At 38.0% G+C, this 22,192-nt stretch overlaps 2 protein-coding genes across 2 annotated transcripts in view; both read left to right on the top strand.

The window, feature by feature from the left end:
• Positions 1-998: 998 nt before the first annotated feature.
• On the top strand, positions 999-12,455 carry LOC121726823 (zinc finger MIZ domain-containing protein 1). The gene is made up of 11 exons (XM_042114382.1): positions 999-1,368; positions 1,918-2,062; positions 6,110-6,239; positions 6,338-7,100; positions 7,180-7,312; positions 7,461-7,671; positions 7,794-8,134; positions 8,228-8,375; positions 8,467-8,805; positions 9,096-9,305; positions 9,498-12,455. The coding sequence occupies exons 3-11, from the start codon at positions 6,141-6,143 to the stop codon at positions 9,657-9,659; spliced, it is 2,406 nt and encodes an 801-aa protein (XP_041970316.1). The 5' UTR covers positions 999-1,368; positions 1,918-2,062; positions 6,110-6,140; the 3' UTR covers positions 9,660-12,455.
• Positions 12,456-16,926: 4,471 nt separating this feature from the next.
• Positions 16,927-22,192, top strand: part of LOC121727149 (branchpoint-bridging protein-like) — a 56,502-nt gene continuing 51,236 nt past the window's right edge. Inside the window, exon 1 of the mRNA XM_042114827.1 lies at positions 16,927-17,192. The gene's annotated coding sequence lies outside the window, so the exon portion shown is untranslated. The remainder of the gene's footprint in view (positions 17,193-22,192) is intronic.

The raw sequence follows: 22,192 nt of genomic DNA, 5'->3' as shown, positions 1-22,192 counted from the left end.
ACGCGGACGAAACAGTTGCGCGTACGCAGCCGCTTTCCCGACTTTCCAGTCCACACTGCGGGTCGGACGAAAACTATATCGATCGCTCGTTTGACGCACGACTAAGCAAATCCAGTAGCCGGCAACCGCTATAAATTATTACAATTTGTCTATAATATGTAAGCTATTCGTCAGTCATTAGCATTACACAAAACATCAATAATTTGTGAGCTGAAAGTTAATATAAATGTCTAATTTATTATTATGATCCAGTATATCAAAAAATCCAAATCGCATTGTGAGAATTCAAAGCGATAATGCCATAATGTAAATGTTGTGAAGAGTGGAAACGTCAGCGGCGACATAAATAAATCAACAAGTTGGTCGAAGACGTGCGCGAAATATATGCACTGTGACGCCGAAGCGAGGACATCGATAGGACATCGCAGGACGAGCCACTCGTCCTCTAACGTCGCAGGTAGCGACCAAGACCATTGTTTATTGCCGGTAATTATTACGGCCGATGCAGTCGGACGCTCCCAGATTGCCCCTTAAGTCAGGTTTTCGACATTCGGTCGTGGACAAAAAATTTCGACACATATTGTCTCAACCTCAGGTAGAAATTAAACGTCCGAATCCGTGTCAAAACATTCGAGTGTAGTTAGATACTTAATTGCGCATATTTAAGCGCGTGTACGAGTAAATCGATGACCTAGTGTAATCATTGTACATAATTAATAAATGGAGCATTAAGCGGCGAAACGCCACGACCACAATACTCGCAGTATCGCGCTCGATTGAGGACCGTTACGTGAAACGTCGAGTACGCAAGGTGGGGTAGGGAACCGAATCGGTGACGATAGCGGCCGAAGTGACCCGAGCGCGGGGCGAGACGGCGCGCGCGGGGCGGGGGGTGCGCCACTTTACCGCGGCGAGCTGGCAACCTCGCGCGGGGAGAGCGCCCCTCGGCGCAACCTCTCACTCACCGTCGCCGGCTCGCCAGCCAGTGTTACCTTTGACGGTCGAACGCTCGGTCGTTCCACGCTAGTGATGTCGCTGACGACGTTCGTGAACCACGTCTATGATGTTCCGGTGGATTTGAACTTGTGAGTGCACGATAATAATTTATTTATTATCGAAAACTTGAAAAAAGTGACTGAAAAAATTTTTGTGCTCTGGATTATTGGATGCTCCTTCGAACTGTGAAGTGATATTTTGGATGTTACGATATTTATGAAGTTGAGTGCAGTGAAACACTAAAAAGGATTGCCATTGACAAAATTGGATTTTAGTGAATATAAAAAATTGTGAACAGATTGATGATTGAAAAATCAACGGATATTAAGTGCAAATGTGCAAAAGAAAATTAGAAAAATATTAGTTACTCAGGTGTGTAAAAATAATAAATAAAAAAATAATATCGCCGTAGAGGGTATCTGAAACAGAAAAAAATATTTACAAGGCACCCGCCAAGGAGGTGCTACGAAAGTCGTAGAACCTGCTACGAAGAAAATTATTGCAACTTGTCGACGTCGCGAAACGTTCATCGTCGTTTACTATCGGAGTTGTAATAACGAAAATAAAGGACAAAAATATAGAAAAATAATATTCACATAAAATATCGACTAACAAAAATATTTTGAAGTGAATCACATAAATAAAAACTTCGGAGGTGTAAAAAAAATCTGACGATATGACATTGCAAAATAAAACTGGAAGCAACGATGAACGGTTCGTAGTGTTGACGATACGGTGATCACCTTGATCTAAACGGCCATCAAACGATAACAGAAAATTCTACTCGTCACGGAGAACTCGAAGTATTGCGAGGAAGTTTCTAATTAAACACGACGAAAAATAAAAAGAAAGTTCGACGAGTTGAGAAAAAAAAGAAAATTCTTCGAGATTCAGAATAAATAAGAGCGTTCATCGTTTCAGGGGGTGTGAAGAACAACAACAGGACGGCGACCTCTGGTAACACGGCTGGGTACGTGGGAGCCAACTACAACTACGCGGGAGCGCAGGCTCCCGACAAACGGCAGTTCCTACAGGATACCATAGGCTACAGAGTCAACGCGCCAAGGTAAGCCAAATCTCATTACCACCGCCAAAACAAAATGATTGTAGACCCATAACGTAACCCAAAAAATAAGACCTCGTAAGCAACAATTTAGTTATTTCAGTAAATTAATTTTCATAATTTCCGTTGATGAAAACGTACTAAATGACCTAACATCTTATCTTATCCGAAACAAGTTTGTTTACATATGAAACAGAAACGAAACGTGACTCGTACCTGTTCTTCGCTTATCGCTCTTAACAGGCAATAAAAATCGAAAATATAAAATCAACTTGAAATAACAAAAAAACGTTTTTCAGATAAGATATAAAATAGAATTATTAAAAATGTTGATAACATTCCTGAATAATGTAAAATTGAAGCGCTAAACATCGGTAACTATAAACGCGCGGTGAGCATCGCTGCAATTATAATGAAAGAAATGAAATGTGCTCCTCCATTCACACGCACAAACGCTTTCGGCACCCAACACGCACACATACAAAGCTACGCACACTACCATGCCGCACTCACACGTCCACACTCACACACACTCGCGCGCAATGGGAATGCAAGCGGTGACTGCACTTTAGCTCACACAATAAACACAAACAAACAAAACATTAACACACCGAACACATCGCTCATTAAATATATTTTCACCGCCTTATCGTTCAAATTTTAAATTTCATTAATGTTTTATTTTCATACCAATTAATTCTATAACCGTTTGGACTGTATCTGTTATTTACATAAAACTGACAAAAAAGTGGGCAGGTGCTAAGAAACTAAACGGCTTTGTTTCGGGTTCACCTTTTTAACAAAATTATACAAGCTTCAAACATTAATTCACAAACATACCAAATCTAAATATTGTATTAACAGACCGCATCGATGTGGGGTTACATAATAAATTGGGTTCAAAGTAACTACTTAAGTAGGCGTGGGAAAAGCCATTGAAGTATCGGAGACAGTTGGTTAACGTTCGTGGATGTATTCTCACAGTCCAAAATTGCTTTCATTTTTTTATTATTTCTGAAAAATACTGTAATTATTTTTTACAAAAAAAAAAACAATTATCTGTCGCGTCGTAATAAAAGCCCATATTGACGCGTACTTACCCTAAGCGACTGGAGTCGACCCTTTCCTCATTGTGTTCACCCCAGAATGCTCGCCGTTCGCAGCCCTCGGAATTTGCTCCTTCAACCATGATTCATTCTCCCAATTCAGACATCAATTGACAAAATAAGTCCTGTATGATTATTAGACGAGTAATTTAAACGAAAATATTGTTTAAATTTTGCAGTTGCAGCGCTTAAAAAGTCGTCAAAATAAAGTAGTAAAGATAATATCGTCACAATAAAAATGTTAAGGTACAATAAACTGCATAAAATTCAATCTGCTTATTAAGCCGTCCGTAATATAAAACAAATAAAACATTCAAAATATAAACAAACTTGCGTGTTATTCGATTATTTTGTCTAGAGAAGTAATGAACTATGCACACACGTACATTTATTCAATGTCTTTGTCCGACCTAGACAATATTTATATATGTTTTATAAATCAGTTATCTGTCGTTTATTGATATTAAATTATTAACTACTCAACTAGTCACCTAGTCACCAAGTGCATTCGAAAAAGACATTCACCGCGAATACCGCATATATTTGCTTATCGTCCGCCTAGCGCCTCGTCAATAGTTACATCATTATCGATCGAAAATATCAAAACGTTAATGCTATTATATGCTTGCAATGTGCACACAGGCCACAATGTGAAGTGGCATTTAAACGGGGGTGACCAACTGTCGTCGAAACTCAAGGGCGGAACAAGCCACGCTGCACGATATACATCTACACTACCAACAATTAATACCATATTTAACACGATTACACTTATTACGATAACTATCGTTGTAATTGAATCACAACTATTTCATGAAAACAACCAGAGAGACTCACCTTCGGTATTTAATAATAACGCGCTAGATTTTTTCGAAGAAATTAATTCAACACGTGATTATCTTCATTGCCAATTAGCTAAGAATTCACCGCGTCTGCGCAACAATCTAAAATTAACGGCAACCTATGTATCAAAATACCTACCTCGTTACTCGCACATCTTCCAATAGAATGCCGAACACCTTCCAGTGCGAACAAAAATGCGAGCTTTTAAATAAACGTTATGTATAAACGATCGTAGGATGACTACATTCTAGAAAATATGAATGAAAGTATTCAAAATCAAGACAAGATGTTCATTTCAATGTGTTGAAATAATGCTGGAAGCGATCCTTTATGATAATTCCAAATATTTTGAGTCGAACGTAAGTAATTATTCGGATGTGGTATCGCTGACAAAAAGCGCACCAGGATGCAGAACACATTTTTTTGTATACATCGGCATAAAAGAAAAAGGTTCAGGCAAAACTATAAAAAGAAGTGTAGGTCGACCCAAGTTTACCTAAGGAAGGACCCTTGTAAATCATACGATGAATGCAATGCGACGACTTGAGCGCTGTTCAACGTGTATTTATTGCTTGTCGGCACTACTTAGTATTATGTTTATTTACTTTAGCAGTTAAGTGTTAATTATACAATCAAAATATTGTTAAGTTAAAGTCGTTGCTACTAAGCCGATTTGTGTTAACTTTTTAAAACTACATATCTGTAGGCTGCAATTTACAAAACCTAAAAATTAGGAATTGTCGTCATCATAATGTAAAATCAAAATTAATTATGTAATTCTACCGAATTCGATATTTCCTAATAAGTAATAGTCAAAAAGTATTTTTAAAACCATTAACAATATCGTCGAACGAAATATTTACCGACATTTTGTCATCAACATGCATGTGTGTATAAAATTTTCATAACAATATTGTTCACAACTGATACGCAGTACAACTCGGGCGAATTAACATGACACCTGGTTCAATTGACGTTTCTCTTAAGTACTGAGTGCAAAAAAAGTTTTTTTATTTTAAGTTATTTCAAAAAAAAATTACGTTACCGGAACAAGTTATTTTTATAGGGCTACACTAACCACAGTATTAACCAAGTACGAGTTGGACTCGCCCAAGGGTTCCCCAGCAGGAATACGAGGTTTATAGATGCGTCCGATAATTTGTATCTAGCTTCATATTAATATATTCCGTGAGTAGCTAATTCATACCACAGACGCACGGCAATGTTCAAACGTTAATACGAATAACAAAAACTTAACAAATTTAACGTTCAAATGTAACAACTAACAAATAACACAACAAAACTCAACAAAAATCCAAAAACAATAACCATTAACTACTAACAAATAACTCCGAAACGCAAACTCAATAACACACGTGTAACGGTAACAGATATAATATGCTAACGCTACTGGACGCGTACGACGAGAGCGGGGTGCTGCGCGGGGAAGCGAGGGAGGGGTAAAATTTAAGCCAGGTGTCAAGTTAACTCGCCCGAGTTGTAACAATGGGCAGCCCGTGCGAGTGTTTGTCGGGAATTATTAGAAAGGGCCTCGGTGGGCTCGGGAATTCGCCCCAAAAGCAGTTCACATGAATCGGTCTCCCACTCCGGCACTATATACAAAAAATCATCCCGAGAAACACAGGGGTAACAACGCGTCACTCACTACACGACCATATTGATTTTTTTACTCTCATTGTTCATAAAATAAAATCTCGGCGAGCGTTAAAAGATCTTGTGTCGATAAAATTTGGGTTGAATATCCAGTCTGTGTTTATTAATACGCGTTAACGTGTGGAATGAACGTTCGTTGCAAGGCCACTTGCAATATAATAGAAACTCATATCGTCCACTGAAATAAAATGTATTGAAATCAGTAATCACATACATATTTCATACTTTTAATACTTTACACTTCTGAAGCCGTATTACACGCCACGTTATTATTTACCTTCAACGACTGCCTCGTGTGACACTGAGATTGGAGAGTTGACTAGAGGGATATTGCATTAAACTGCGACAGATGTAATTAATAATGGTTTTGATCGACAGCAGCTATGGCTCCCGAATCCCGATTAATGAGTGATGTTTTGATCACCAGCGGCTATGGGTGCGCCGGCGGTGCGGGCGCGATGAGCGGCGGCGGCGACAACGCGCAGTTCGGCGCCACCGCCGCGATGGTCGCCGCGGCCACCACGGCCGCGATGCAGGACTCGCAGCCCTTTTCCCAGGTAATAAACTATAGAAAAACTAAAGTTAAGTGACTTTATTTCGTCGTCATTAGGAAACATCCGGAAATTCGCTAAATCTTTCAATTTCTCCGTTTCAGATGCAAAACAATATTAATATGGGAAATCCCCAGTACAATGCGATGAATGGCTACGGTCAGCAGCGCAACCATAATTCCTCGATGACGGGGATGGGTATGGGAGGCAACGGAGGAATGAACGGCATGACCGGCATGGGGCAGATGTCCAACGCCGGCATGAACGGCATGAACCCGATGGCCCAAATGGCCAACATGGGCATGCACGCCAATATGATGTCCTCGCAGATGGGCCCTGCACAAATGGGCGGATCGGCCAAAATGGGCCCCGGATACCAGAGGCGACACACTCCGTATCCCTCCGGTACCATGTTGATGGGCTCGCGGAAGGGGCAGTATATGGGTGGGCAACCCGGCTTCGGCCCGGGACAATATCCGACTGGATACGGCGGCCGACCGGGCTTCCAAGGCCAATATCCTCCGCAGCAACCCCTAGGACCCAGTGGAAATTTCGGAGGTACAATAAGAGGAACGATGAGACAGACGACGCCGCCATATGCGAATCAAGGCCAATACTTCAACGGTGGAGTGCCCAATCAATTTTCGCAACATCAAGCTGGTAATGCGCAATATAACAGTCAGTACAGCGGGCAGTTCGCGCAGGAGGTCGCAATGAGGACTAACATGAACTACCAGCACAGTCCTGTACCAGGAAACCCAACCCCTCCGCTAACGCCGGCGAGCAGTATGCCACCGTACATAAGTCCCAATGCCGATGTGAAACCGCATTTCAATGATCTTAAACCGCCTATGAGCATGCAACAAAGTAAGTTGTCAACAATCGAATGCCGTTAAGTCATCTAATCAAATATTTCATTTTAACTGATTGTTATTTTTGTTTCCAGATGACGAGCTCCGGTTAACATTCCCTGTAAGAGATGGTATTATATTGCCGCCATTTAGATTAGAACATAATTTAGCAGTTAGCAATCATGTATTCCAATTAAAACCTACAGTCCATTCGACATTAATTTGGAGGTAATTTTCTACTCTTTTCACATTTAACAATGTTTAGTTACTTACAACAGTTCATATCTCCTGTTATTAATCTGTACTGAACATTGTTAAGAATTTTAAGATCAAATTTTATTGTAAATACAAAATCTAATCGAGAATTGTTCAACAGATCGGATCTTGAGTTGCAACTAAAGTGTTTCCACCATGAGGACCGGCAAATGAACACCAACTGGCCCGCCAGCGTGCAAGTGTCGGTGAATGCGACGCCGCTAGTGATCGACAGGGGGGAAAACAAAACTTCACACAAACCGCTGTACCTGAAAGAAGTATGCCAGCCCGGCAGAAACACGATACAAATCACTGTCTCTGCGTGTTGTTGTGTAAGTATATTATTATTTATTATGACGAGGTTTTCTGCACATAACTCACGAACACTGAATTATTTATTTATTCCACAGCAGCGCAATTTTCTTTATCCTAACGAATGCATTCTGTTTTACAGTCTCACCTGTTTGTGCTGCAATTAGTGCATCGACCGAGCGTCAGGAGCGTATTGCAGGGGCTTCTTCGAAAACGATTGCTCACCGCCGACCATTGCATCGCTAAAATTAAAATGAACTTTAATCAAACTCCGCCTAATGGAAATAACAATTCCAATAACCCTAACGATAGGGACAGCGTGGAACAGACTGCCCTTAAGGTTTCACTGAAGTGTCCAATTACATTTAAGAAGATAACATTACCGGCGCGAGGACACGAATGCAAACACATACAGTGTTTCGACTTAGAATCGTACTTACAACTAAACTGCGAGCGGGGGTCATGGCGATGTCCTGTTTGCAAGTAAGTATTCATTGAATGTACATTTTTTATTCGATAAACAATAACTATCGGCCATCGATGCAGTACTAACTTAAACTTTATTTTATTTTATAGCAAACCGGCTCAGTTGGAAGGTCTAGAAGTGGATCAATACATGTGGGGCATTCTGAACACGCTTAACAGTTCCGATGTCGAAGAAGTGACGATTGACAGTGGCGCGAACTGGAAAGCTACAAAGATGTCTCCCAATGCTGGCATTAAGGTAAGTAGCAGTACCCTTGAGTTAACAGTTAGCACTACTAAAACGACAAATTGACTTTCGGAATGTCTAACAATGTATTTTTTACTTGCAGCAGGAGGACGATAACAGTAATGATCACAGCGGCAAAAGAAGCAAAGCTGTGTCACCAGGGTCCATGAACATGCCAACGATGAACAATTGGGACATGAACCAGGCCCTATCACCTTACTTGCCTCCCGATATGAACACGATCGCTAGCGGATCCATGATTTCGTCCTACAACCAGGGCCAGAACCGAAACTCGGGCTCAAACAGCCAGACCTACGAATACAGTATGAATAACGGTCCAGGAAGTAACGAGTTCGCCGGCAACGGTCCGCTGTCTCATTTGAACGATAGCGTCAACTCCTTGGATCCGCTGAATGCAATGGAGAAGAGTCTCAATGAGCAGGTGAGCTACATTTAAATTAAACATTCCGTTATGGTGAAATGATTCCATGGTCTACCTTTATCTGGATAGCGCATATTTACTTGCGTCTCACGCGTAGGCCCGATACATTCGACGTCTTCGTTTTTAATATGCTAACAATATGCTCCCGTGGACTGGATGTGGAGATCTGGAATGCGCGTATTTACGCTTGATGCCTACTCGCAAGGTCCCATATATTCAATAAATTTTGGACTCGCAATAACCACGATTTGTCCTACCTTCGAAGATATTTCAATACAATATCATTCCAGATGCCCCACACACCTCACACACCGCACACGCCGGGATCCGCTCACACGCCGGGCGGGGGCGGCGCCACGCCGGGCTCCTCCCACACCCCGGGCCACACCCCCGGCCCGCCGTCCGTCGACCACCACCCGCTGACCGACGTCGACATCCCCGCTGATCTCAACTTCGACCCCGCCGCCGTTATCGACGGGGAGGGCACTGATAATCTTAATGTGAGTATTTTCATCTTCTAGATATGTCAGCAGGAAAGCATTTAGCGGCCAACTGTTGCGTTGCATGAAACGCCATTCAAGTTACATTGAAATCCACACGTCACTTTGCAGCGGGAACTTACCCTTTAAATGCGTATACCATGGGATTTTGTTGTTAAGACTTTAGTGCTGACGATAACAATCTCCTTACAGTTGCTTCCGGAGACGAACGTGGATCCCATGGAGCTGCTGTCGTATCTCGACGCGCCGGCGCTGGGCGAGCTGCTGGCGACGCCGCCGTCGTCATCGTCGTCGGCCGGCTCGCACCCGCCCCGCGCACCCTCCTCCGAGGATCTCCTGTCGCTCTTCGAGTGAACTCCGACGAGGGCCTCAACCCAACGAATACAAGCTGCTTTGGGCGATTTTTGACTTTAGTCTTGGTCGCTTTCGATGCGTCAACGCGGGCGACTCGCTCGTGTCCGTCGCTGAGCCAGCTCCCCGAGGCATCGGAGCCCAATATTGTGATACTAGATTTTAGTTCCTTCTCCGCCGGTGATGGCGTTGCGTGTGCGCACCTGTCTATAAGTACGCCATACTCGCTGAATCTCTATACGCTTATGGAGAGCCATTCACTGGAAGGTCGCGAGACTCGACGTCATCACCGAGTACCGTTGCAACAACTGTGCAGGAGAACATTTATAGGTATAATGTATAGTTAAAGTATAAAGACGAGGCAGCGGTCCCCGCGTCGTAGTTCCTTGCACCGCCGCCCGGCGGCGCCCCAGAACTCCCTATATTCTAAACGGTAGGGTAATTCTTAACACAAATTTAAATTAAATATTGTCTTATAAACTTCTATTCGAGTTAGTGGTAACGTTCAATTAGATTTCCTTTTTGTGTCCATATTTGTGAATAGTTCACTCGGTGTAAATACGAAGAATTTATTTTATTCGTTCTAGTTCGGACCGTCGCGCGCGTCGCTTGTACGATATAGGCTAGGGCGGCGCGGCCGCGGGGGGAGGCATCATGAATCTTATAGTTCCTAACAGATGCGAGCGAACTATAACGTTCAACTGCCGCTAATGTAAAATATTCCTTGACGTTTTCACATATTCTGCATTTTTAAATAGTAAGATAATAATATAAGGACATGTGAGTATGGGGTTACTCGCTTTCGTTATTTGGGTGATATATTCTAAAGTGAGTCTGGGATTGGCAGATCGTAACGAAAGTTACACGACTATATTGTAAATGAGTGCAAAAAGAACTCTGTTAAATTATTTTGCGTTATGTGAATCGAAGAATGATAGAAATATATTTTAATTTCTATATAGAGTGTAATGAACTGTATTATTTGTAAATATGAAATTAGATAAGTATATTATATTATCTAGTTATATTTAGAACATGGCAGATACTTATATGATGGCCAGTTTTAGCGTAGTATTACTAAATTAAAAGTCTACACATGGTTTTACATGTATATAGAATGACAGACACAAGCAATAGCAGCACTCAGAACACAGGGACCAAATACTCTCAACCGAACCTACGTTTATTTCAATAATCAGAAATAATTTAGTATTCTGAAAAATAAATCCAAAATTACTGAGCAATTTTTATTCATTATCAAAAAAATGTCTTTATTAAGACCATTCATCAAATTTTCTAGGAAAAAAGAACTACTTAAACCACCTTGTGTTCTGAGGTTCTGTAGCGTACAAGTTGCAAATACTGTCTCACAGAATCAATCTTTGCTCATCTTACATCGCTACTTTCATCTTACAGTGTTCTGTATAAAGCAATAAACAATAGATAATTTTATTTTATCTGTAGATGTTATTGAAAACATAGTTTAATGCATTGTTAATAACGAACTAAAATAGGTAAATGATATTGTCGATGAGCATTGTATTGATCTTATTTCACATATTTTCAAATGTTTGGTTTGTTTGATTTGTAAGAGTATCATTAGGTCACAAATGATCATTTTAGCTGCAAAATTTTGGATATGCCATAGACAATGTAAATCAATTTAAATTGCAAGTTGTTTTTCAGTTTTAGTCAAATATTTTAGACGTTTACAAGACATAACATAATAGTATCGTCCCAGTATTTGAAATTTTGCAACAAAAATGTGTGAATTCATAGTTTATTTATTGAGGAGAATTACATTAAAATGGAATTAAGATCCCATAACGGTGTAGTAGGTGACATCATATTTCATAAATCGTTTTAGTATTGTAAAATTTACTCATACTTATAAATCAGTAATAACTTTACTCATAAAAATTTTAATAACTGATTATTTAACTTAGTATTGTATGTAAACTGTCCTCTCACTAACTTTTCTATGGAAGTTCGGTGACTCGTGCAATGTTACTTCAAGCTATGATATGGACGCCTCGTTAGAGTTAGTTGACTATTAAAACCAATAAAATTAGTCTTATATAAAGCAGTGGTCAATTACTCGATGAAAGTCGATACGTTCACGTCTCCCGTGCCGGAGGACTAATTGATCGCAGCTTTACCAGTTAAATTACATACTTTTAAGGGACCTTCAATTCCAATTAGCTAGTTCTACTTATTGTAGTGCATATTGCTGTTGGATGAATCATAACATTGATTTTTGAACGACCAAATAGTACTTTTTTACATATTTACCAAATTTTAGGTAAAAAAATATAAATTTGTTTGTATAAAAAATTGAAAATATCATAATAATATGTGGAGCATATCACAAAAAAATCTGAAATTCAAAATTCAAATTGCGTGATTCGTCCAAATGAGTAAATTATTACAATATATATATTTTGCTTACTATATTGTTACACCTGGCGTTCGTCTAAATGAGGCCTATGTCCAGCTGTGAAGGTCTACGGCTGATGATGATGATTATATTTTGTTAAATATAATTGTAATAAACTGCTATGGTAGTAAACTTGTGCTCGTACAAATGTAAGTTGCAACATTTGGAAATAAGTGAAAAAAGAGTTGTTGTAATGTGTTCGTGACTATAGTCATTGGACGCAAGTACCTACAATAGTATTTAAATCTTGAATTTAAGGTTTTATTCACCATTGGTACCCACAGAAATTTACTTTTGAAATGTGTAAAACTGGAAACATAACATTTTTATGTTATTGAAAATAAAATGAATCCAAAATATTATGAGTGTCTTTTTATTCAAAAAATACTTTTAAGCAATTCCTTGAAGTTATTGTATTATATTTTGATAAAATTAATAATCTGAACTAGAAAGAATTCATCATAAAATTAGATCACTCCATGCTAACTGCTACAGCTGCGAGCTTACCCACAAAAAAATATAATATAAGTATATAAGTAGCCTCACAACACCAGTGTTATTTTGCAAACTTTTTTAAAATTATTTTAAATTACAGTCCTATATTTTGCTATGTTACGTAACATACAATAGTCAAGACTTAAGAGGATACACCAGGGGCTAGAGAAATGAAAAAAAAGTACGTGTAATATCTATAGCTGTCTCCCTTACCTCAAGCCTATACCGCAGAACGCGATAGAGACAACTGCAGAAAATCCAGAAAATCAACGATTCGTTGTCCCCTGATTCCTTCTCCAAAACTTAACCGATTTAAGTACTTTTTTCATTAAAGATTAAAATAAGGCTTGAGCTGTGTTCCTATGTTTTGCTTTTTTTGTATAATCTAGCCAAATCTGTTTTCTGGACGTTTGAACACAGCTGAAAATCTGGCCATTTTTTTGGGTTTTTGAACGTTCATATCTTATTTAATAATTAAATGATGAAAAAAAACAAAACATAGGGACATTGTATTAGTGGCCGTAGATATTAAGGAAAAAAAATATAACTCTACTAGCATTATCCAGGGAGGAAACAGGGGACAACGTTTGTATGGAAAAAAGGACGGTGTGGACTCCTCTTAAAATATATACTTACGGTCGTATGAATAAAAACTTAGCGAAGGTTTACAACAGCTTTATAAGCCTGTTGTAAAATTTAATATGAATAAAGGTTCTCTAACAGTGCTCTAACACCTTTTTAAGGTGACAGCTGTCAAAAAATTGCGCGCCTGTTTTAAACCTATTTTAAGAACATTTTAAGCATAATCGATATGAATAAACGTTTGCTAACAGTTGTTTAGGCGCGAAACGTCAAATAAGAGTTCGCAAACTTTAGTGAAGCCTCGGCCCTACTTTAAGACCATTTTAAGAGACTGAAAATGGACGCAATATCGAGTATTATCGCGATTTCTGACATTATTGCAATTTCAAGAATCAGTAAGGGTCTCTACAGACGGACCGCATTTCAACTGCAATCCAACCGCAAATTGCAGTTCAAGTGCAGTTTAAATCCAGTTGTCACGATTACGGATCTACACAGACGGATCGCGTTTCAACTGCAATCCAACCGCAAATTGCAGTTCAAGTGCAGTTTGAATGCAGTTGACACGATTGCAATTCGACTGCAATAGAACTGCAAACCATACAGTTTACACGACTGCACGCCAACTGCAACTGAACTGCAATCCGACTGCGCGTTTAGTTTGCAGTTCTATTGCAGTCGTATTGCAGTCGTGTCAACTGCATTCAAACTGCACTTGAACTGCAATTTGCGGTTGGATTGCAGTTGAAATGCGGTCCATCTGTGTAGACCTTACAATAGAACTGCAAACCAAATGCGCAGTCGGATTGCAGTTCAGTTGCAGACTTGCAGTTGACGTGCAGTCGTGTGAACTGCATACTGACTGCATCTAAACTGCACCATCCTACCCGCCCGCACAGTCCGCTCTCCAGCAGTGCAGTTTGGATGCAGTCGGTATGCAGTTCACACGACTGCACGCCAACTGCAAATGAACTGCAATCCAACTGCGCGTTTGGTTTGCAGTTCTATTGCAGTCGTGTCAACTGCATTCAAACTGCACTTGAACTGCAATTTGCGGTTAGATTGCAGTTGAAATGCGGTCCGTCTGTACCCTTAGATACATTGTGTCAAATGCACTAATTGTAGGCCTCAAAAGTAAAACAGAATAAAATAGTATTTTTAGTTATCTTCTCCTTCTTTTCATTATTCTTCTTCTTCTTTTATTATGGCGGCCTTAGTGAGTTGCCAATGTCAAAGTCTACTTTGCTCTATGATTTATAAAATCCATAAAGTTCATTTATTTTTTCTTTACTCTTTATTTTTGACACATTGAATACAATTTTTAATCTGTGGAATACAATAAATTGACACACTGCCAACATTACCAAAAAAAATTCTTATAAAACGTCATCTAAAGGTATTTTACCTAGCGAAGGCTTAGCAAGCGTTTATTCATATGGAGTGTTATAAGACGGTTTTTAACTTTAGTGAACATTTTAGTTAGAAAGCTGTTAAAACGTTCACTAAGATTTTTTTATTCATACCACCGTTAGTCAATAACTTACCAGTTACGAGTAGTGCAGCGCCATCTCTTGGTGAGTAGTACATTTAAAACAGTACGATACATAATAATATTATCATAGATATTATTATTTATTGTAAGGTTGGATAAACATTACTTCAAATCACAATTCACATGCATAGACATAACAAACTATCATTTTATATTATAATATAACAAAGAACATACTTAGGTACATACATCAATCTTCTTTTGTGTAATATTTTCTTATATTGACAAGTTTTTAAATTTTCACTAATCCATAGTTACTGAATACAAGCACCTTGTGAGTTGTAGCCCGCACGCACTTAAATAACAAAACTATATAGTCAATCAATATAACACAAAAAACAATAATTTATTTTATTACGATGTAAAATTCAAAGTAAACATACCCGCAAACGCCAGTTCTTCTTCTTCTTCTTTTTTCCAACTTCCAAACTTTAATGACAGTTGTGTTGAGAGTTGCCAATCGACAAAAATGCTGTGCGGTATAGTATGAGAAAAAAACGAGTGCGTTTCATCGAAATATAGAACTTCCTTTGCCGTCATGTTGGCATTGCTGTTTGTCAATAACGTAAACACGGTAGACACGCACTGCGAGTATTCATAAGTTTTACTGTGATTTCGTGAGAACGCTTTTCGATAAAATTAAGCAGATAAAGTGTCGTGTGAGGTCTAAAAAATACTATTTTGACAAGTGTTTGCGGTCTTCGTGACACTGATTAATTAATAATTATTATTTATTTAATTTACCTATTCGAAAACGATTCCTTTAGTAAAATTGAAAAAAAATTGTTTTCTGATCGATGTAAATACTTTGCAAGCGAAATTAAAAATATTTAAATATTAAAAAGTTATGAAGCAAAAATAAAAGTAGATACATGGGTAGGCCGCCAATCTTTGCTGATTTGGTAATAATGTTTCTCCGCCCTAGGTATTTTAAAAATATAAGATATATATTCGAAAACTGATTCTAACTAAGAAAATAAAACACTCAAGAATGCATTAAAGTTATTTCGGTTCAAATCACAGTCTAAAAATATATTTACAATTAAACATAAAAAAAGGTAAGAAAATAGCTTAAAATAAGCCATCCGCCGTGGAACTTGGAAGAGGTGTACTCCAACTGTCGCTGTAGCAGTAAGTATGACAGATTTGAAGATAAATCGGATATTATGTTATGAATACATATATAAATGACTATTACCTCACCTAATTTTATATAGTATTTGAAGATAATTTTCTTTATAATTTTTTCAAAATCAAATGAATTGTTAGAAACATCAATTCTACCCCACTTTTTAAACGTCATCAATAATACCCATTTATTATTGTCGTTAAGTGTTAGGGAAGGTTAAAAATAGTGGAGGTGGCAACGCTGATTTTTTATGTATTCTTATGGAAAATCTCGCAATATCCGCCATTTTTCGACATTTCATTGAACCACAGACGGGCTGTGTGTAGTACACAGTTTTTTCAAAGGAAGTGTTTTTCTGACACAAAAGTAAGTATCACTGTTTAACATATAACTATCAATGCATCATGTGAGTACGCAAAAGTGCCATGTTTGGGACTATAATACAAACAACATAGTGTATTATTTACAGAGATAACTATGATTTTCTCAACGCTACGGTAGCGTAGAAATAAAAATTCGCTACCATTTTAGTATGTAGTTATTGTAGTGTAGTAGAAGTATCTAAGCTACCAACGCAATAATTCAGTGTCAAATTATCAAAAATTGGCGGTCTCACCCACATACTATTTTTTTAATTAAATAATAATAAAACGCGATTCTTGATTATTATATATTAAAATCTACTTTAATAGTTATACTTCGGACCTTAGTCGACAGTTGCGCCAACTAGTGGGCAAAAAAACGGTAGTCCCCATAGATCGTAATATAAATAGCACACTTTGATCACAAAATCTCTCCCATTAACCTTTCAATCCGTGTCTTGTGGTCTGTGGCACTTGTGCCATAGTGGAAGTCGTACTCATTTGATAAGACATAAGGAAAAGAAACAAAAGAGAATATGTGTGTATCCAATAAAAGCTAATAACTGTAATTATGCTCATTAAGTATTTTAAAAATGTCTGAGTTTGTCTTGTTGTGGTAGTTTTCGTATCACTTTTGTGAGTTTAGTAGTTTTACAAAAATAGTGCTAGCAACACTGGGTCGCAGCCAGTTCACAGTTGTCACTTGTCAGTTGTCACTGTCTTGTTCAACCGGTTGAACGACGCGAACGAACGAACGAACTTTTATTATTGTTTATTTTTTGTTTTTTAACGAACTTTAGAATAAGTTTAGCAGCTTTTTTGCAAAGTAGAAACGAGAATTAAGAAATGTAATTTTTTGTTTGTCTTTTATAAAGTTTTTTGGTTGTAAAAAGAGTGAATTTTTGTTTTGTTTACCTGTGCAAAGTGATTGATATATTTTGATGCGCATTATTGGATTGCACCATTTTCTTATTGCAAGGTAAGTGCATTTTAGTTTGATTAAGTACTTATAAAACGATTTTAATAATAACTATTTCGTTTACACAACGGTTTATTCCGGTTTTATGTCATGATTCATATTAAGTATATCTTTTTTGTCGTTTTTAAATCCGACAAACATTTTTTGGTTTACTCTATCGACTGTCACGTCTTATCAGTTAAAGTTCGTTTTAAGTTGTTTTGGCACCAGTTTTTGCTTATACTAAGTACTAAATCCAACGATATTAAATCGATGATGGTTTGATGAAGGTACGGTATTCTACGACTTCACTTAGAAGCACGTAAGTACAAATTTTGTTATTTTGCCATGGAAATAACTTTTAGACTTGTTTTTTTAGAATTTTTCCTCTATTATCGGCAGAACATCATGAATAGAGCCATATAACAATTTAAAATAATATATTTTAATAAGTAAGTAAGTACCTTATTTGTCTCACCCAAAGCCCCAAAGATTTTTCTTCGAATCTGTGGCCAAGTAGACTCGTATTTTAGTTATGATTTTTTTTATTTTTAACCGACTTAAAAAAGAAGGCGGCGTGCATACTGCCGCACTCAGAGACGAATATTAATTAAGTACTTAGCTGTATAGTTAAATGAAAATTTTGATTACTTACATTATTCGTCAAACTCTTCCTATTGAAGTTTAATCGTCGTTAAATGTCTCTGAATCCATCAGTTGTAGTCTTTAAAAACGTAAAATACACACGTAGGTACATCTTGGACCGACCGGGGCTCACCGGGGAACTCTCACGGGACAGCTTGATGTGAGTGGCCTTTGTTTCATATCTATCGGCGGAAATTGGATATTTTTGAGGTGTCCCTTTAGCCCATTTAAATATGCACCATAAGTTATAGTATTAGTATAAATAGTCTTCAATAATATAGAACCTAAAAGCTCTAAATTCACATTTTAAAAACATCGCGCCAAAATATTCGTAGGTATCATAAAACTCTGGAACGAACTGTCACCAGCAGTATTTCCGGACCTATACGACCTGCAAACCTTCAAGAAGAGAGCCCATACTATTATATTATATTCCCTCTTAAAAGGCCGACAATACACCTGCAGCTCTTCTGATGTTGCGAGTGTCCATAGGCGACGATGGTTGCTTTCCATCAGGTGACCCGTTTGCTCGTTTGTCCCCTTATTTCATAAAAAAAAACAAACCTATTACCTCATGCATTCTCAGTATCGCTATAGTTAGATATAGCTGGGTCACTGAACAGGTAGAAGTTCGTCCATTAGCCTATTATAGCTGTCTTCTATCCTCGCGCACGAAAATACTGCCATCGCGCTTCTATCGCGTTCCTCTGGAAAAAAGTTTAGGAGCGCAACTTTTTCGGAATTTAACAATCATACGTATCCTTTATTTTATTAGGTTGCATCCATCGAAATATAATACAGTATATAACGGTAAGTCTCGTTCATTTGACCGCTAAAATAATATAGCTAGAGTGACGGAAATACCTACTACGTAGGCAGGGCAAAGTAAGTTGTACCGTGTACGCCTGACCCGAGATTGATCATTGAAGCCTGTTGTACACATTGGGCTATGAGCTAGCTGCTAGCGCATTGGGATTTGGGTCAACGCGTAGACACCTATTTGGCCTTATGTTAGGAGCTACATACCGTACTTTACACGTCGGCCGAATGCGCTAGCTCCATGCGTTGACCCAATGTCTACAACCGACTGGACAAACAACCGAAGAGAGTGCCACGAAATGCAAACATTGCAAGTTCCACGAAGTGCATTTTGCACGACTAATTAGGTAACAGACTGATACACTTTCGCATTAAAAATATTAGTATAAAAACAGGTGTTAAAGACGTCGGCATGAAAGCTGCAAAGTTAAAGTGGGACTGGGCGGGTTATACCAGCCGCATGCATCCTGACCGGTGGGCAAATGTCACCACAGAGTGGGTACCAGAGGACGGACGACGCCATCGTGGATGGCCTCAAATCAAATCAAAATTGTTTTATTTCTGAATAAATTTAAATGTTTTCAGAAAGTCCTACATGATGCCTACCCGGTTCGGGAACTAACCCGGCGAGAAGAACCGGCGTCAGAAACTCGCACGGGGCCCACTTTTTTACCAAAAAAAGTGAGAAAAAAATTAATCTTTTAAAATAAATGTAGGGACCACACATAATATGCATGCTGGCATTATTAACTTGTGTTACGTGTTAACTACTTTCGTTATATTTAGTCTCTTTCTAGCCTCCGTATGAGGAACTTATGAATTGTGTTTTGTAAAGGCAATAAATAGTTTATCCGGGGCTCGGCGTTTATTTTATCTCTCTGTCATTAAACTCAACAATAAAGTTTACAATTTTGTAACTAAATATTATATACAATATCCACATACATAATTGTAAGTCCTATAATAATGAAGAAGTAGCCTTGCAAGAAGCCTTCCTACTCCCAAGGTGTGCCATCGTTTATGAAATCATTGACCTTAGGCTTTGGCACACAAACGTTCTTTAACTACTTTTTTAAATTTATTAATGGAAAGATTTTGAACGTTTTCTGGGATTTTGTTGTAAAGGCGTATACATTGACCTTTAAAAGATTTACTGACTTTACTAAGTCTGATCACCGGCATATCAAGCTTGTGCTTATTTCTAGTATTCCTAGAGTGAATGTCACTTTTAACTTTAAATTTACTTATATTTTTTCTAACATAAATTACATTATCCAAAATGTATTGAGAAGCAACAGTTAGAATACCAATTTCTTTAAATTTATCTCTCAGAGATTCTAAAGCAGACATTTTATAAATAGAACGTATGGCTCGCTTCTGCAGCACAAATATTGTATTAATGTCGGCAGCGTTTCCCCATAAAAGGATTCCATATGACATCCATCCATCCTCGAAAAAGATGGTGAGATGAACTGGATGCATAATATAAGCCAGCCTGGCCTGCGATGGCGTTGGAGCGAGACAGATGGAAGACTTTGGGGGAGGCCTTGCCCAGCAGTGGAATAGCACAGGCTTATAAAAAAATATATTAGTATGGATTCGCAGCTTACATAGCAATATAATATTTTGTTTACTTATCTATTTCTTCTATTTGTGTATTATAATTTACTAGCTGTTTGACCGAGCTTTGCTCGGTATTCGATAAAACAGGAATAAAATGACATTTTCTAAAAATGATTCCTAGCGAGATCGATTTATCGTCCCAGAATCGTTGGAGCCGATTCCAAGATTCCAATTATAATATAACTAGACATTCCGCGCGGCTTCGCCCGCGTAAATTAGATATTTCACAAAACAATTAATCCCATGCTCTAGTAGTTCGTGAGATAAGCCCTTTCAAATAATTTTCCCCATTTTTTTCACAGTTTCCTCTATTTCTTCGCTCCTATTAGTCTTAGCGTGATAAAATATAGCCTATAGCCTTTCTCCATAATTGGGCTATCTAACACTGAAAAAATTTTTCAAATCGGACCGGTAGTTCCTGAGATTAGCGCGTTCAAATAAGCCCTTTTAAATAATTTCCCCCCTTTTTTTCTACATTTTCCTCTATTTCTTCGCTCCTATTAGTTTAAGCGTGATAAAATATAGCCTATAGCCTTCCTCAATAAATGGACTATCTAACACTGAAAGAATTTTTCAAATCGGACCAGTAGTTCCTGAGATTAGCGCGTTCAAACAAACAAACTAACAAACTCTTCCGCTTTATAATATTAGTAAGTATAGATATACAAGAATTGCTCGTTTAAAGATATAAGATAATATGGCTCGTGTAAAAACTGAAGTGCTAAACGTGAGGTTTAGTCATTTGAGATCGATTGTGTCATCGCTGACATAAAGTTAAAAATAGTTTTAAAACAAAATGTATCGTAGACGCTGACTATTGTTAATATACTTTAAACTATTTTATTTAAACTATATACTTTAAACTATTCTTATTCTTGCAGTTCAAGTAAAAAAAATAGCTGCAAGAAATGTAACAAGAAACCCATATCAGTTTACGTTAGAGGAAAACGCTCGCAGGGCATATTTTTTAAAGAACTCCTGGACTTCTAGACTGAAAAGTTGAAGTACGTCCATAATTTTTTTATTTTTTTAAATTAAAATCGAGTTCAGCGGATTAAGCGTAAAAAGGGCTAAGTCTGGTGAGGTCTTTCTGTCCGTCTGGAGTAAAAGTATCCCTTTCAAAATCGGTCCAACATTTTAACTATAAAGAGGTAACAGAACAGATAGAATTTTGTATTAATACTTATTAGTTTGGATTGTGGTAAGTACCACGTAGTTTTCCGGAAACCGCTCCATAAGTGAAGTGTCAATACGTCACTAAGCCCGTACCGTTAACACCGTTAGGTGCACGCTATTGGATATAGCCGGAGTATTGGTTTTAGATCGGAAATATGTCCCATCCAGACAGAAGAGAAACAATATTATTGACATGGGCGGCACTTTAGTAATCAAGAGTTAAATCTCTTTTTGTAATAGAAACAATAGTATTAGAAGCGATTATGGACCTTATGCAGTATAGAGGACAAAATCTAAGATAATCACAAGTTGCTGGAAAACAACCACAATATTGAAAAATGATTTAGTGTTATATTGTTAAAAATATGCCCAGATACTTAAGTTTTTTTGACGGAAATTTACAATTAAATATTTATATGCGATACGCCTTTGATTGGCTCAAAATGTTAACCAATCTGCAACGTGTTATGGTAAATTTCAGTCAAAAAAAGATCCATGGTTTCCTGTTGATTCTATCACTTGTGCAATAACAAGATTTAGATTCGTTTCCAAAAAACTTGAGATTCGCTTATTACTTGTGCAAACTTCGGTCTGGTAATTTAGCAGTTTACGAAGTATTTGGTTCTGGGAATGCTCCAAACCGGTACGATGGTCCTTGGAGTCGGGATGCCCCGGCAAAGCACGGCTCTACCATACACGGACACAAAAATTGATGCACTTTTTGTTTAGGTGCATTGGGATTCGCAATATGCTTTTCA

This window comes from Aricia agestis, chromosome 5, assembly GCF_905147365.1.
Source record: "Aricia agestis chromosome 5, ilAriAges1.1, whole genome shotgun sequence".
In the NCBI taxonomy this organism is placed as follows: Eukaryota; Metazoa; Arthropoda; class Insecta; order Lepidoptera; family Lycaenidae; genus Aricia; species Aricia agestis.
Note: the sequence above shows the minus strand (reverse complement) of the source record. Positions and strands in the feature narration are given on the sequence as shown.